The sequence below is a fragment of the Salvelinus fontinalis genome, chromosome 41 (genome assembly GCF_029448725.1).
Source record: "Salvelinus fontinalis isolate EN_2023a chromosome 41, ASM2944872v1, whole genome shotgun sequence".
Classification (NCBI taxonomy): domain Eukaryota; kingdom Metazoa; phylum Chordata; class Actinopteri; order Salmoniformes; family Salmonidae; genus Salvelinus; species Salvelinus fontinalis.
Genome location: NC_074705.1, coordinates 964,212 through 980,530, shown reverse-complemented (window position 1 = coordinate 980,530; position 16,319 = coordinate 964,212). Strand labels below are relative to the sequence as shown.

Below are 16,319 nucleotides of genomic sequence, written 5' to 3'. Positions count from 1 at the left end.
TACCGTCCCTGTCTCCGTTTAATGACTTATGCAGTGTTGAAGGGTTACAGTTACATGTCCCTTGTTGATGATGTACACTACCCTTCAAAAGTTTGGGGTCACTTAGAAATGTCCTTGTTTATGAAGGAAAAGCACTTATTTATTTATTTTAAAATAACCTCAAATTGATCAGAAATACAGTGTAGACATTGTTAATGTTGTACATGACTTTTGTAGCCGTAAACATTTTTTTTTTTGTCAATACATACATTTTAATGGAATATCTACATAGGTGTACAGAGGCCCATTATCAGCAACCATCACTCCTGTGTTCCAATGGCACGTTGTGTTAGCTAATCCAAGTTTATAATTTTAAAAGGCGAATTGATCATTAGAAAACCCTTTTGCAATTATGTTAGCACAGCTAAAAACTGTTCTGATTTTTAAAAAGCAATAAAACTGGCCTTTAGACTATTTGAGTATCTGGAGCGTCACCATTTGTGGGTTCGATTACAGGCTCAAGATGGCTTGAAACAAAGAACTTTCTTCTGAAACTCGTCAGTCTATTTTTGTTCTGAGAAATGAAGGCTATTCCATGCAAGAAATTACCAAGAAACTGAAGCCTCACAGGTCATCAACTGGCAGCTTCATTAAATAGTACCCGCAAAGCACCAGTCTCGACGTCAACTGTGAAGAGGCGACTCCGGGATGCTGGCCTTCTAGGCAGAGTTCCTCTGTCCAGTGTCTGTGTTCTTTTGCCCATCTTAATCTTTTGTTTTTATTAGCCAGTCTGAAATATGGCTTTTTCTTTGCAACTCTGCCTAGAACTCTGCCACTGTTGATGTTGAGACTGGGGTTTTGCGGGTACTATTTAATGAAGCTGCCAGAATAGACTGACAAGTTTCAGAAGAAAGTTATTTGTTTCTGACCATTTTGAGCCTGTAATCAAACCCACATGCTGATGCTTCAGATACTCGACTAGTCTAAAGAAGGCCAGTTTTATTGCTTCTTTGATCACAACAGTTTTCAGCTGTGCTAACATAATTGCAAAAGGGTTTTCTAATGATCAATTATCCTTTTAAAATGATAAACTTGGATTAGCTAACACAACGTGCCATTGGAACACAGGAGCGATGGTTACTGATAATGGGCCTCTGTACGCCTATGTAGATATTCTATTAAAAATCAGCAGTTTCCAGCTACAATAGTCATTTACAACATTAACAATGTCTGCACTGTATTTCTGATCAATTTTGTTATTTTAATGGACAAGAAATGTGCTTTTCTTTCAAAAACAAGGACATTTCTAAGTGACCCCAAACTTTTGAGCACTAGCGTGTATGGAATCCAGTGTTATTCAGGGTTAAATTGACATGTTAAATAGTCTCTGTCTTGTTGTGTGCAGGCGGTGCAGTTTTGCTAATACAAGGTCTGAGGGAAGAGCTTTAGCCTGGCTCTGAGCTCCACGGTTTGGCTCTGCTGTTCTGTGGCTTGGTGCCCTGCCTTGGGCTTCTATGCAGCCTGGATCTTCTGTGTGTGTGTGTGCATGCATACATTTGTCTGTTTCTCTCTGTCTCACTGTCTCTCACATTGACTGGGATTCAATACTTTAAAACAGCTTCCTTTTATTTGTTTGTGTCTCCATGGCTTCAGGCTCGGTGTCAGGAGGTGAGGAAACGTAAGGAGCTGGAGCTGCAGATTCTAACTGAGACGATCAGACGCTGGGAGGGAGATGACATCAGAACCCTGGGCCCTGTCCTGTACATGTCTCACACACTCTGCCACACACACGGATCAGAGGTAAGACGCGCATCTAAAATCTACACCCAGGAACGTCTTAACAGTGTGTGTTTGTCGTCTTTAGGAGAAGAGTGAACGCTACCTCCTGCTGTTCCCAAATGTTCTCCTACTGCTGTCTGCCAGCTCCAGAATGAGTGGATTCATCTACCAGGTCAGGATCTCGCTCTCGCTCTGTCCTTTGTTAGGATTTAGGGCCCTATAGAATCCGCTTTGTGGAGAACATGACAGAATCCTGGAATCGAGACATTAAAACGACAATATTCAAAAATGTATTGAACTTAGTAGGAAATCAACTAAATGGTTTGAACTCATTAAAAAAGTCATCAATTCGCCCAAGATTATCATGACATAAAATGCATCTGTGATTCATATTTTCCTTCAACTTTCTGAAGAGGCAACAACACAGGAATGCCTGTCTGCGTGTGCGCGTTTGTCTACCACTTCTTGTAGTCGTTAGCGATTATACTAATGTGTTGCCAACTGTCTTCTGGTAGATGGTAAGGCTTTCCCAAAAACCCTCTCAATTAAATGTTAAACCTGCAATATGTGGCTTTTTGCGTCACCCAACCAAATTCACATAGAAATGTGAGTTATAGATCTGTCCATCTCATTGAAAGCATGTCTAAGAAGTGGTAAATCTGTTCTATGTGCGCAATTTCTATGCTTCCTGTTCTTAAGTTTAGTTTTTACTTTCGGTTTTTTGCACCAGCTTCAAACAGCTGAAAATACAATATCTTTGGTTATTGAAAATATATTTCACAGTGGTTTAGATGGTACAATGATTATCTACACATTGCTTGTTTTGTCACACAAACTGAAATTAGGCAAACTTGTTATTTTAGCAAGCAGAAAAAATAGTGGAGGGATTTTTGCTTATTGTACCATTCAACTACAAAGTAACATATGCCTACCTGGCAGAATGATATCGTGACTATTTGCATCAATCCAGTGGCCATTTGTTTTGCAAACTTTGCAATCACATGAATGCTACAGAAGCATCCTAACCAAACAACTGCCTCTGGCTAGTGAGCAGTTAAAGGGTAATTACACCCAAAAATCTACATTTCTTAGAATTGGTCTCCTGATGTGGTTTAAGCATTGTTATGGACTTAGAACATCAAATGTTATTTTTTTTCAACAACAAAAAAAGTGACATGTTTTGTAGGAAAAACTGTGAAGAAACAGAATCAGGCAAAAATCTAACGGGTTGTATAGTGCCCTTAAGTATGTAAACACTAAAAGTTTCTGTAACTCTTTGTCGTTGATTTGCTTTAAAGGGTAAGCTGCCATTGACAGGAATGCTTATCTCAAGGATAGAAGATTGTGAGGTGGTCAAAAACGCTTTTGAAATATCAGGTATGTTTACTAGTGGAGTTTAAACAGCTCAAATTAAGGGTAATGTCTGTGTAATTACGTGTGTGTGGACATGTTTACCTATACTTGTGGGGACCCAAAGGAAAAATGCTATTTCTAGGGGGTTGATGTTGATGTTAGGCAAAATACGCTTTTGAATGGGAATAAATTGTGTCCCCACAATGTTAGTTAAACAAGAGTTTGTGTGTGTATTACAGGAAGTACGTGTGAGCGGATGCAGGTGGTGTGTAACAACCAGCAGGATTTGCAGGAGTGGGTGGAGCATCTGTCGAGACACACTCAGATCAGAAACGCCCCCTCCGTGATCATGACCACACCCACCGCCAAGCCCCAGTCTGTCCCCTGCCACACGGTAACACCCCCAACCTCTCCAGTCTGTCAGTTAAAGGGACAGGTATTAACGTTTGTCTGACATTTTTCTTGTGTAGATCCAGGTACATGGATTAGCATATTTGTAGGTTTAAATCCCAAATGAATGGGAAGGATAATGCTGTGTTCATGACATCTTGTAAATCTGTAAATATGACCATACCACTGGGAAAGATCCATTTGAATGCTCCTCCAACTGGTAATCACTAGTGGGAAACTCGTCTATCATCACGGACTTCTCCCACATGTTGAACTTTGACGTCACATACTGAGGAAATTAACTCTATAACAGCATTTTCGGCAGTTAAATGCAACAATAAAACATTATTTATAAAAAGCAATCTATTAATATAGTTTTTGAACACTATCATTTGTTTACAAGCTAGCTAGCTTTTTTATTTTTTTTTCTGGTTGCAGATTGTTTGCCCGTTAGCCAGGCAGCGATTCTCAACGACTTCAAAGCACTTGAATGCATCCAACTCGTATTTACTACTGGTTATTACTAGAGGCCGACCGATTTATGATTTTTCAACGCCGAAACCGATTGTTGGAGGACCAAAAAAAGCCGATACTGATTAATCGGCAGATTTGATTTTTTTTCCTTTTTTTTCAAATACATATTTGTAAAATGACAATTACCACAATACTAAATGAATAATGAACCCTTTTATTTTTACCTTAAATTTAGTACATAGATAAATAATGAAATTTTCAATTTGGTTTAAATAATGCAAAAACACAGTGTTGGAAAAGAAAGTAACAGTGTAATATGTGCCATGTAAAAAAAGCTAACGTTGAAGTTCCTTGCTCAGAACATATGAAAGCTGGTGGTTCAAAATTCCCAGTTAAGAAATTTTAGGTTGTAGATATAGGAATTATGACGCGTCGACTATTTCTCTCTCTACCATTTGTATTTCATATGTCTTTGACTATTGGATGTTCTTTTAGGCACTTTAGTATTGCCAGCCTAATCTCGGCGTTGATAGACTTGAAGTCATAAACAGCGCTGTGCAACAAGCATTGCTAAGAGCTGCTGGCAAACGCAGTAAAGTGCTGTTTGAATGAATGCTTACAAGCCTGCTGCTGCCTACCACCGCTCAGTCAGACTGCTCTATCAAATCATAGACTTAATTATAATAAACACACAGAAACACGAGCCTTAGACATTAATAATGGTCAAATCCGGAAACTAATTTCAAAAACAAAAAGTTTATTCTTTCAGTGAAATACAGAACCATTCCATATTTTGTCGAACGGGTGGCATCCCTAAGTCTAAATATTGTACATTGCACAACCTTCAATGTTATGTCATAATTATGTAAAATTCTGGCAAATTTAATTACGGTCATTGTTAGGAAACGAGCCAGATGGCCCAAACTGTTGCATATACCCTGACTCCGCTTGTACTGGAGGCAAGAGAAGTGACACAATTTCCCTAGTTAATATTACCTGCTAACGTGCATTTATTTTTAACTAAATATGCAGGTTTTAAAAAATATACTTCTGTGTATTGATTTTAAGAAAGGCATTGATGTTTATGGTTAGGTACATTTGTGCAACGATTGTGCTTTTTTTACGAATGCGCCTTAGTTAAATCATCACCCGTTTGGCGAAGTTGAAGTAGGCTGGGATTCGATAATAAATTAACAGGCACCGCATTGATTGATTATATGCAACGCAGGGCAAGCTAGTTAACCTAGTAATATCATCAACCATGTGTAGTGAACTAGTGATTATGTGAGGATTGATTGTTTTTTTTTATAAGGTAAGTTTAATGCTAGCTAGCAACTTACCTTGGCTCCTTTTGACGCTGCACTCGTAACAGGTGGTCAGCCTGCCACGCAGTTTCCTCGTGGATTGCAATTCAATCGGCCATAATCGGCGTCCAAAAAGGGCGATTACCGATTTATGAAATTTGAAATTGGCCAATTTAATTGGCTAATTAATTGGCCACGCAGCAAGCATCATTTCATTCCAAGAAATACTACTGTATATATGATATACTCTCTTTTTTGTGCCCGTCTTAAACTTCTTCCCTCTGTTCTCTCTCTCCCCTTCTCCCCCAGCTCCCGTCCCATCCCCTGACCCCCTCCAGACACTCAGAGAGTAGGGGTGTATCTGGGGGCCCTGCCTACCACACCCTACCCCACCCCTCCTCCCACGGGGTCCCTCAAACCCCCCCCATGTGGGGTCCCCTGGAGCCCCCCAGCACCCCCAAACCCTGGAGCCTCAGCTGCCTCCGCCCCGCGCCCCCACTCAAGCCCTCGGCAGCACTTTGCCATAAAGAGGTATGGTCCTGGGCCTTTGGTCTAAGAGGGAATAGGTTCCAACCAGTAATAGCCAGCACAGTTTCAGAGATGATGCCTTTACCAATAAAATAGCCCACTTCTAGGGTTCTAAGAGAGCCTCTCTTCCTCTTTTTATCTCCCTCTCTCTAGGATATGAGTAAAAGTCCTAAGAGTATGAAGAAGCTGCTGCCTAAACGTAAACCTGAGAGGAAACCTTCAGATGAGGACTTTGCTACCAGGAAGAGTACTGCAGCTCTGGAGGAGGATGCCCAGATCCTGAAAGTGATCGAGGCCTACTGCACCAGCGCCAAAACACGACAGACACTCAACTCAAGTAAGACTACGCCGCAAACACACAACCTGTCAGACTCAATACTTCAACCAATACCAACTAGTCTTTGGTGTCATTTGACTTCTTTGAAGCCTGTCTTTTATTTCTGTACTAACATGAACCATGTCCAGATTAGTTCTAAGACTTCACAGGTTCTGGATAAATGCTCTTTGACAGTTGAATCTAAACAGCTATACTCTAGTGTCTAGTCTATTGCTACTCATAGTTCAGTGTTGTCTCCTCTCTCTTTAACTATGTTCTCTCCTGTTTCTTTTCTCTCCCCTCATCCCCTTTGTATTCTGTTATTCTCCGCTCTGTTCCTCCTCCTTTTGGTCTGTTCCTCCTCCATTTTGTGTCCTCTCCCTTTAAAAAAAAATATATATATTTATTATTATTTTTGTCCTCATCCATAACCCCACCATCCCACCTCGTTTTAAATATATCTGTATATTATTTATCCAATTATTATGGATCCCTTTCTCCACAACCCACCTCAACAATTATTTGTCCCCCCCTCCCCACACCGCTTTATTATGGTTTGATCCACTCTCCCTCCTCGTTCCGTATGGTTTGATCCACCCCCCCCTCCTCGTTCCAGCATGGCAGGGTACTGATTTGATGCATAACCACGTGCTGGCCGAGCCAGTTGACCGGTCCAGTGTGGACACTATAGGTTGCCGTAGCAGCCTGTCCAGAGGGACCGAGCCCTGGTCTGACCTATCAGAGGACTCGGATTATGACAGTATATGGACCGCCAGTAGTTACAGGACCTCCTCCGCTTCTCGTAAGAGCTCTAGTCGCTCCTCCCATATATCCCGCTCCCCCACACCTTTTTTAATCAACTATTTTATTTTGAAAGAGAAATATGATTTTCTTTCATCGTAGTTTTGGAATCCCATTGCTGGCTAGGCCACATTCAGTATGCAAATGTTGTAGATAGAAATGCAGTGAATAGAGCTGACATGATTTCTTATTCTACATGTTTGTTCAACATAATACATTTCTATCTGAATGTTGGCCAACGTGTCCTGCTGAACGCGGCCCTGGCTTTCCTTCAGCCACAATTTCTGGTCTCTCCCTCTCCCTTAGTCATGGTTAGTTATGTGTGGTTTACAGTAGCTGTGTCTGCTGTTTCTGTGAAATGTTTGTCAAGCCAACCTCTCAGAAACTGAAGATAGTAGGAACCTAACATGAACTCTCTCCCTTATGTATGTATGCACAGTGCCTTGCAAAAGTATTCACCCCCCTTGGCGTTTTTCCTATTTTGTTTCATTACAACCTGTAATTTAAATTGATTTTTATTTGGATTTCATGTAATGGACATACACAAAATAGTCCAAATTAGTGAAGTGAAATGAAAAAATAGCTTGTTTAAAAAAATGCAATATATATATATTCTTTTTTTAACGGAAAAGTGGTGCGTGCATATGTATTCACCCCCTTTTTGCTATGAAGCCCTTAAATAAGATCTGGTGTAGAGGTCGACCGATTATGATTTTTCAATATCGATACCGATTATTGGAGGACAAAAAAAGCCGATGCCGATTTAATCGGCCAATTTATTAAAAAAAAATATATATATATAAATATATCATACACACACACATTTTTGTAATAATGACAATTGCAACAATACTGAATGAACAATGAACACTTTTATTTTAACTTAATATAATACATAAATACACACACAGCTCTGAAGTGACAATGATACTGAAGAGTCTGCTTAGGAGACAAATACTCTCAACTGTTTGAATAAAAATAGAGTTTAAGTTACCTGTGATGAATGTTGAAAACAAAAACTTTAATTTCTATATGTAGGAAATCCTATTTTAATAATGGGCATGGTAAGAATTGACAACCAAAGTGCGAGTCATAATTCCCATGACACCTAGAAAAATCTGAAAAGCGGTTCCTTCATTTATTCCATAGGATATTTTTAGATTCACTTAAAATAAGGTCTGTGTTTCGTGTAGGCTTACATCACCGTGCCAATTTTATAACTGTGTAGATATCCATAGGACAAGGTAACTGATCAATATTGGTTAAATATAAGCGAAGATTAAAAAAAAAATGTAGAGTGGATTTATGAAAATATGTTGACAAACGTTACCTTATCCTAGTGAGATTTACACGGGTATCAAAACGTCGAGGCGGTTTAAGCCTGCACAAAACACAGACCTTATTTGAAGTAGATTAAGACATTCTCTATGGAAGACATGAACGGTAAAATAACGAAGGAACCCCTTTCAAATTCAGCCGCAAGTTATTACAGGAATTATAACGCGTTGACTATTTCTCTCTAAACCATATACCTTTGACTAATCTGGAAACTATCACCTCGAAAACAAAACGTTTATTCCGTTCCGTATTTTATCTAACGGGTGGCATCCATGAGTCTAAATATTCCTGTTACATTGCACAACCTTCAATGTTGTCATAATTACGTAAAATTCGGGCAAATTAGTTCGCAAAGAGCCAGGCGGCCCAAACTGTTGCATATACCCTGACTCTGCGTGCAATAAACGCAAGAGAAATGACACAATTTCACCTGGTTAATATTGCCTGCTAACCTGGATTTCTTTTAGCTAAATATGCAGGTTTAAAAATATATGTATTGATTTTAAGAAAAGCATTGATGTTTATGATTAAGTACACATTGGAGCAATGACAGTCATTGATTGATTGTTTTTTATAAGATAAGTTTAATGCTAGCTAGCAACTTACCTTAGCTTACTGCATTTGCTAACAGGCAGGCTCCTCATGGAGTGCATTGTAATCGATGCAAGATTGGATCCCCCGAGCTGACAAGGTTAAAAATCTGTCGTTCTGCCTCGTTCCTAGGCCGTCATTGAAAATAAGAATGTGTTCTTAACTGACTTTCCTAGTTAAATAAAGATTAAATAAAGGTGTACAAAAATAAATAATAATAATCGGCTAATCGGCGCCCAAAAATACCGATTTCCGATTGTCATGAGAACTTGACCTCTAATCTGGTGCAACCAATTACCTTCAGAAGTCACATAATTAGTTAGATTGCACACAGGTGGACTTTATTTAAGGGTCACATGATCTCAGTATATATACACCTGTTCTGAAAGGCCCCAGAGTCTGCAACACCACTAAGCAAGCGAACTATGAAGACCAAGGAGCTCTCCAAACAGGTCAGGTACAAAGTTGTCGAAGTACAGATCAGGGATGGGTTTTGAACATCCCACGGAGCACCATTTAAATCCATTATTAAAAAATGGAAAGAATATGGCACCACAACAAACCTGCCAAGAGAGGGCTGCCCACAAATTCAGACCAGGCAAGGAGATCAGAAGCAATCAGAAGCAACAAAGAGACCAAAGATAACCCTGAAGGAGCTGCAAAGCTTCACAGCGGAGATTGGAGTATCTGTCCATTGGACCACTTTAAGCCGTACACTCCACAGAGTTGGGCTTTACGGAAGAGTGGCCAGATAAAAAGCCATTGCTTAAAGAAAAATATAATATGTTTGCCAAAAGGCATGTGGGAGACTCCTCAAACATATGGAAGAAGGTACTCTGGTCAGATGACACTAAAATGTAGCTTTTTGGCTATCAAGGAAAGCGCTATGTCTGGCGCAAACCCAACACCTCTCATCACCTTGAGTACACCATCCCCACAGTGAAGCATGGTGGCGGCAGCATCATGCTGTGGGAATGTTTTTCATCGGCAGGGACTGGGAAACAAAAATCTATTTTATTTCCAGGTTGTAAGGCAACAACATACTTTCGCAAGCCACTGTATGTATTCATGCATGCATGCACTACTGGTTAGGGCCAGTTTGCACTGTTCTGTGAAGAGAGTAGTACACAGCGTTGTACTAGCTCTTCAGTTTCTTGGCAATTTCTCGCATGGAATAGCCTTCATTTCTCAGAACAAGAATAGACTGACAAGTTTCAGAAGAAAGTCATTTGTTTCTGGCCATTTGAGCCTGTAATCAAACCCACATGCTGATGCTCCAGATACTCAACTAGCCTTAAGATGACCATTTTTATTGCTTCTTTAATCAGAACAGTTTTCAGCTGTGCTAACATAGTTGCGAAAGGGTTTTCTAATGATCAGTTAGCATTTTAAAATGATAAACTTGGATTAGCTAACAACTTGCCATTGGAACACGAGTGATGGTTGTTGATCTGTAGATATTCCTCTGTAGATATTCCATGAAAAATGAGCCGTTTCCTGCTACAATAGTCATTTACAACTTAAACAATGTCTACACTGTATTTCTGATCAATTTGAAGTTATTTAAATTGGCAAAAAGTTGCTTTTCTTTCAAAAACAAGGACATTTCTAAGTGACCCCAAACTTTTGAACGGTAGTATATACACACACTCACACACCCTTCTCCCCTCAAAAGACCTCGGTGGACAAAGGGAATAACTGCTCCTCAGCCTCCCTTCTGTTCTCAACTATTAACGGATTCAAAGGACCTGGTGTCATGTTACAATCATTAAAATGATGAGTTAATATGCTGCTGTCATAGCTTAGATCTCCCTTGGAGAACAGAGATTTTGAATCTCAATGGAATCTCCTGTATGAATACAGGATAAATGATAGATGAGAGGGAGACTTGATTTGCCAGGTCAAGTTCTCCTCCTCTACCACACCTGTCCTGATCCTTCCACAGGCCCCCTTTGACTAGCCACTTATTTGAATCTGGTTTGGGCTGTGTCCTAATACTCTAAAATGGCCTCCTTGTCTTCTTTCCTTCATTGCCGCTGATAAATGAAAGGGCTCCTATAAAGGACTGTGATCAGAGGGGACAGGACACAAGGAGAAGAGGCTAGTTTGAACTATTGATCTACAGCCTTAGTGTGTCAAACCTCTACGGAAAGGTCACCCTCCCTCAGTCAGCCAATCAGTCAGTGAGTCATCCCGTCCATCGACCAATGTGCTCTGCTGACGGTCTTGTTTCACCAATCAGGATCCAGGGAGAAGTCAGGTCTGCACATGCTCTTCCCTGAGGAGGAGAAGATCATCGTGGAGGAGACCAAGAGCAACGGACAGACTGTCATCGAGGAGAAGTAAGCACTACATTCCTCCCTAAACACACAGTGCGATAGATTGGGAGAACTCTTCACTTCACACGTTCAAGAAGTTTATATGTTCCTTAATGGGGTTTATTGATAATGGTGTGCTGTGGTTGGGTTGGTTAACTAACATGTCTGTCTGCCTTAGGACTCTAGTAGACACGGTGTATGGGCTGAAGGATGAAGTACAGGAGCTGAAACAGGTGAGCGTTCAGGAGAGTTCTCTAAACCGTCACATCAAATAGCATGTCAGTCATACAGCATCATAATGAATCAGAGAAATGACAAGGAAACTATGACAAGGAAACTAAGCATATACATCCCAGAACCAGAGCTCTGTTCATTCCAGGCATGTGCGATTTAGACCCTTTTCTAAGATCCAGCGGCCATCTTTGTTCCCACCCAAACAGGACAACAAGAAGATGAGGAGGACCCTGGATGAAGAGCAGAAAGCCAGGAAGGAGCTGGAGAAGATCCTGAGGAGAGTCCTGAAGAACATGAATGACCCCACCTGGGACGAGACCAACCTGTGAGTACTCGGGTGACATCGCATCAACATGGTTGGGTTCGGGCTCCACCGGGACTGGACCAAAGTTGTTAACCACAAAGCCATCTGACGTAACACTGTGAACTGACACACTGTGGAACACTGATCTGTCACTGTTGTAAGAGACTGGGTGTGGTCCAATGTCAAAACAGCCAATGAAAATGCAACGTAGCACCCCTGAATCACTCTGGAAGACTATTGGCTGCGGCATGGACCTCAGACCTTTGTGTTGATCTGGGATTGGAAAGAGGCTGGAACAATCACACTAGTGAAGATACGTGGTTTGCTCTTCTCATCTTTGCTGATCTGCACTCGTATGTGCAGTAGGTCCCTAGTGCCTACAAAGGGATTTCCTTCCACCTGTCCAGTTTTATGCAGAGGAAAGGTAGCCACGGTAGACTATTGAGATGCAACCCAGACGATTTTGACAGATGATGATTTTGTCACTGCCTGCATTACCCTGCTGCCAAGCTCCTCAACACCCCCACCCTCCTCTTATCCCGCTCTGGTGCATCTCCCTGTCCATTCCTCTGAGCCTTGTAGGAGCCTATGGCCAACACACAGAACAGCATAACCTCTAGCTCATTCTGCATGTTTCCATGGAAACCTTAGCAATCCAATACTGGAACGTTTTCAGGTGATTTTTGTGGCTTTCTGATGATGATTATTTGAAATATTCTGGATGACCTATTTCTTGTTTGTTACTGTTATTTTACCGGATAATGGACTTTCTATTTTAATGCTTTCCTGAAAACACTGTATTTCTACTTTTGCTTTTCTACTTCTTTGTCACTTATGATTTGTACAGAAACGAACCGTAGCGTCTCAAATTAATATCATGAAATGTGCCTTCGGGAAATTATTCCATGATATTAGCTTACATTTCTGGCAGGCTTTTCAGTTTAAAATACTTCAAATATTCCAATGCAATATTGATTCCAATGATGAACACTAACGTAAGCTACTTATCTAACTATTTCAGATTCTATGTTATGTCTGTAATTTATGTATTTAAATGAAATTGACTGAGAAAGGTATTATGCACTCCTTAAGTTTATTGTTCAGTGAAAACCTCCCTCCATATCCCTCTATTTATTACCTCTTCTCAGCTCGTCTCTGAATTAAACCAGTAAACTGAATCTCTTGTGTATCTGAATACTTGCGACGACTGACATGTTGTTTTAACCATCTTAGTTGAAAGCACTGGCTGTAAGTTGCCTCTGAATAACAGTGTCTGCTTAATGACCTAAATGTGATGTAGCCTTTGTCCTGCATAGTGCTGTCACTTCAAATGAATCAGACAGTTCTCATTGGATACCTATCAGTGGTAGATTCAGGTGGAAATGTACTCTAAACAGTCCAGGAATGGTGACAGTGACCACGTTTCCATGCGCACAGTATTCTGGACAGTAGCTCATATCCCGCTTAAGGTCTTATTGGGAATAAGCTGTTTACTTGCACCTGTTGATATCCCGCTCACGAGTATCCCTGTATCCATGAATAAACACAATATTCCTCATTTAAGTTATGGGTAAAATGGAATAGTAACTGAACTCTGGACACTGACTGTAGGCCTATACCCTCTCACATGTAATATAATAACTGCTGTGGAATTATACATTTGTTGCAGTGAAACAATACAACAGTTTTGTCTCGGGAACAGGAGTGGAGAAATATGATTTCTTTCTTTCAGCATCTTTTGAGAAAATGTGAGTGTAACATGTTACCTTTGACACTGTTATGCCAGCAGACAGTATTTCAACCACAAAATATGCACCCAAGATCAACTGAAGTCTTATCAGAAACGTGTTTCATGGTTTTCTCAGCTTTTCATTTTCTTAAAACCGGTCAAACTGATGACAATTGGATATTTCGTACGAGAACAAACTTTCTGTTATTGTGCATTTTCTCCCGATCCCTAAACAAATCAGAAGTTAACTAGATTACTAATGCATTCGTTCTATCAATGTAAGACATTATTCTGGTGAGCACTACTTTATTTAGTCTTCTGGGGCAACAAGTTAGGACAGAAGAGAAGCTGTGCCTTTGGAAAGTATTCAGACCCCTTTTTTGTTACATTACAGCCTTATTATAAAAAGTATTCAATTGTTTTTTCCCCTCATCAATTTACACACACAATACCCCATAATGACAAAGCAAAAACATGTTTTTTGAAATTGTTGCTAATATATTGAAAATAAAAAACCAATCACATTTATCTAAGTACTCAGACCCTTTACTCAGTACTTTGTTGAAGCACCGTTGGCAGTGATTACAACCAAGTCTTCTTGGGTATGACGTTACAAGCTTGGCACACCTGTATTTGGGGAGTTTCTCCCATTTTTCTCTGCATATCCTCTCAAGCTCTGCCAGGTTGGATGGGGAGCGTTGCTGCACAGTTATTTTCATGTCTCTCCAGAGATGTTCAATCATGTTCATGTAAAGGCTCTGGCTGTGCCACTCAAGGACATTCAGAGACTTGTCCCGAAGCCACTCCTGCGTTGTCTTGGCTGTGTGCTTAGGGTTGTTGTCCTGTTGGAAGATGAACCAGTCTGAGGTCCTGAGCACTCTGGAGCAGGTTTTTGACAATGATCTCTGTACTTTGCTCCATTATTCTTTGCCTCGATCCTGACTAGTCTCCCAGTCCCTGCCGCTGAAGAACATCCCCACAGCATGATGCTACCACCACCATGCTTCACCATAGGGATGGTGCCAGTATTCCTCTAGACGTGACGTTTGGAATTCAGGCCAAAGAGTTCAATCTTGGTTTCATCAGACCAGATAATCTTGTTTCTCATGGCCTGAGAGTCTTTAGGTGCCTTTTGGCAAACTACAAGCAGGCTGTTATGTGCCATTTTACTGAGGAGTGGCTTCCATCTGGCCACTCTACCATAAAGGCCTGATTTGGTGGAATGCTGCAGAGATGGTTGTCCTTCTGGAAGGTTCTCCCATCTCTACAGAGGAACTCTAGAGCGCTGTCAGGGTGACCATCGGGTTCTTGGTCACCTCTTTACAGAAGTATTCAGACCCTTTGCAATGAGACTTGAAAATTGAGCTCAGGTGCATCCTGTTTCCATTTATGATCCTTGATGTTTCTACAACTTGATTGGAGTCCACTTGTGGTAAATTCAATTGATTTGAAAAGGCACACACCTGTCTATAAGGTCCAACAGTTGACCGTGCATGTCAGAACAAAAACCAAGCCATGAGGTCGAAGGAATTGTCCATAGACCCCCGAGACAGGATCGTGTCGAGGCACAGATCTGCGGAAGGGTAACCAAAACATTTCTGCAGCAATGAAGGTTCCCAAGAACACAGTGGCCTCCATCATTCTTAATGGAACCACCAAGACTCTTCCTAGAGCTGGATGCCCGGCCAAACTGAGCAATCGGGGGAGAAGGGCCTTGGTCACTGTTAGGAATTTTGTTAATAATAACTAAAACAATTTCTAGATTTAGATAAAATTATAACTACTTGAACTCTGCACGCCTAGTGAAAGAGATTTGTGCCGTGGGTTATAAAGTAAGCAAAAAGGGTCGTTAAACTATGGTTGAACTGACCCAACTTAGCCCTGAGATGTTTAGATAAGGCAGTGAGTAACTTCTTAGGTCTTCCATTATCTTGAGTTGTCTGCTAAAGTGGTAATAAATTATAGTGAGCCTTCAGGAGAATAAATTATATTGTGTGTCATGTGTGTGCGCTGGGGAGTTGGAATGAACTTTTGAACCTGTTTTATATTGGTCAAGAGGAGGAGATTTATTCTGTAAACCAATGACGTCATATCTTGTATATAAACTGTTGTTTATGGTTAAATGGGAGCGTGCCCTGAGAATAAATACTATTATCTAATTTTAATAAGACTGTATCCTGTCTATTTTATGTTAATAAGAATCTTACAAATTCTTATAAATAGACAGATTCATTTTAATTAATGAGTACAAAGAGGAATCATTTAATTCCTTTAACAGTCAGGGAGGTGACCAAGAGCCAAACTGAGCCAAAATGGTCACTCTGAAGCTCAAGTTCCTTTGTGCAGATGGGAGAACCTTCCAGAAGGACAACCATCTCTGCATCATTCCACCAAATCAGGCCTTTATGGTAGAGTGGCCAGACGGAAGCCACTCCTCAGTAAAAGGCACGACAGCCCGCTTGGAGTTTGCCAAAATGCACCTAAAGGACTCTGACCATGAGAAGCAAGATTCTCTGGTCTGTTGAAACCAAGCTTGAACTCTTTGGCCTGAATGCCAAGCGTCACATCTGGAGGACTGCACCAACCCTACGGTGAAGCGTGGTGGCAGCATCATGCTGTGGGGATGTTTTTCAGGGACTGAGCGACTAGTCAGGCTCGAGGGAAAGATGAACGGAGCAAAGTACAGAGAGATCCTTGGTGACAACCTGTTCAGACTTCCAACAGGACAACGACCCTAAGCACACAGCCAAGACAACGCAGGAGTGGCTTTGGGACAAGTCTCAATGTTCTTGAGTGGCCCAGTCAGAGCCCGGACTTTAACCCAATTTAACATCTCTGGAAAGAACTGAAAATAGCTGTGCAGCGACTCTACATCGAACCT

At 40.9% G+C, this 16,319-nt stretch overlaps 1 protein-coding gene across 2 annotated transcripts in view; it reads left to right on the top strand.

Moving 5' to 3' along the window:
* LOC129840266 (rho guanine nucleotide exchange factor 7-like) overlaps positions 1–15,606 on the top strand; it is a 32,061-nt gene extending 16,455 nt beyond the window's left edge. The window contains exons 12-21 of one of the 2 annotated variants that reach the window (XM_055908017.1): positions 1,633–1,779; positions 1,844–1,930; positions 3,057–3,135; positions 3,351–3,505; positions 5,589–5,810; positions 5,961–6,144; positions 6,740–6,925; positions 11,096–11,195; positions 11,350–11,404; positions 11,612–15,606. In XM_055908017.1, coding sequence (XP_055763992.1) covers positions 1,633–1,779; positions 1,844–1,930; positions 3,057–3,135; positions 3,351–3,505; positions 5,589–5,810; positions 5,961–6,144; positions 6,740–6,925; positions 11,096–11,195; positions 11,350–11,404; positions 11,612–11,734 — 1,338 coding nt within the window. In that variant the 3' untranslated portion in view covers positions 11,735–15,606. The remainder of the gene's footprint in view (positions 1–1,632; positions 1,780–1,843; positions 1,931–3,056; positions 3,136–3,350; positions 3,506–5,588; positions 5,811–5,960; positions 6,145–6,739; positions 6,926–11,095; positions 11,196–11,349; positions 11,405–11,611) is intronic. The other variant, XM_055908018.1, reaches the window with a different exon arrangement.
* Positions 15,607–16,319: the final 713 nt, after the last annotated feature.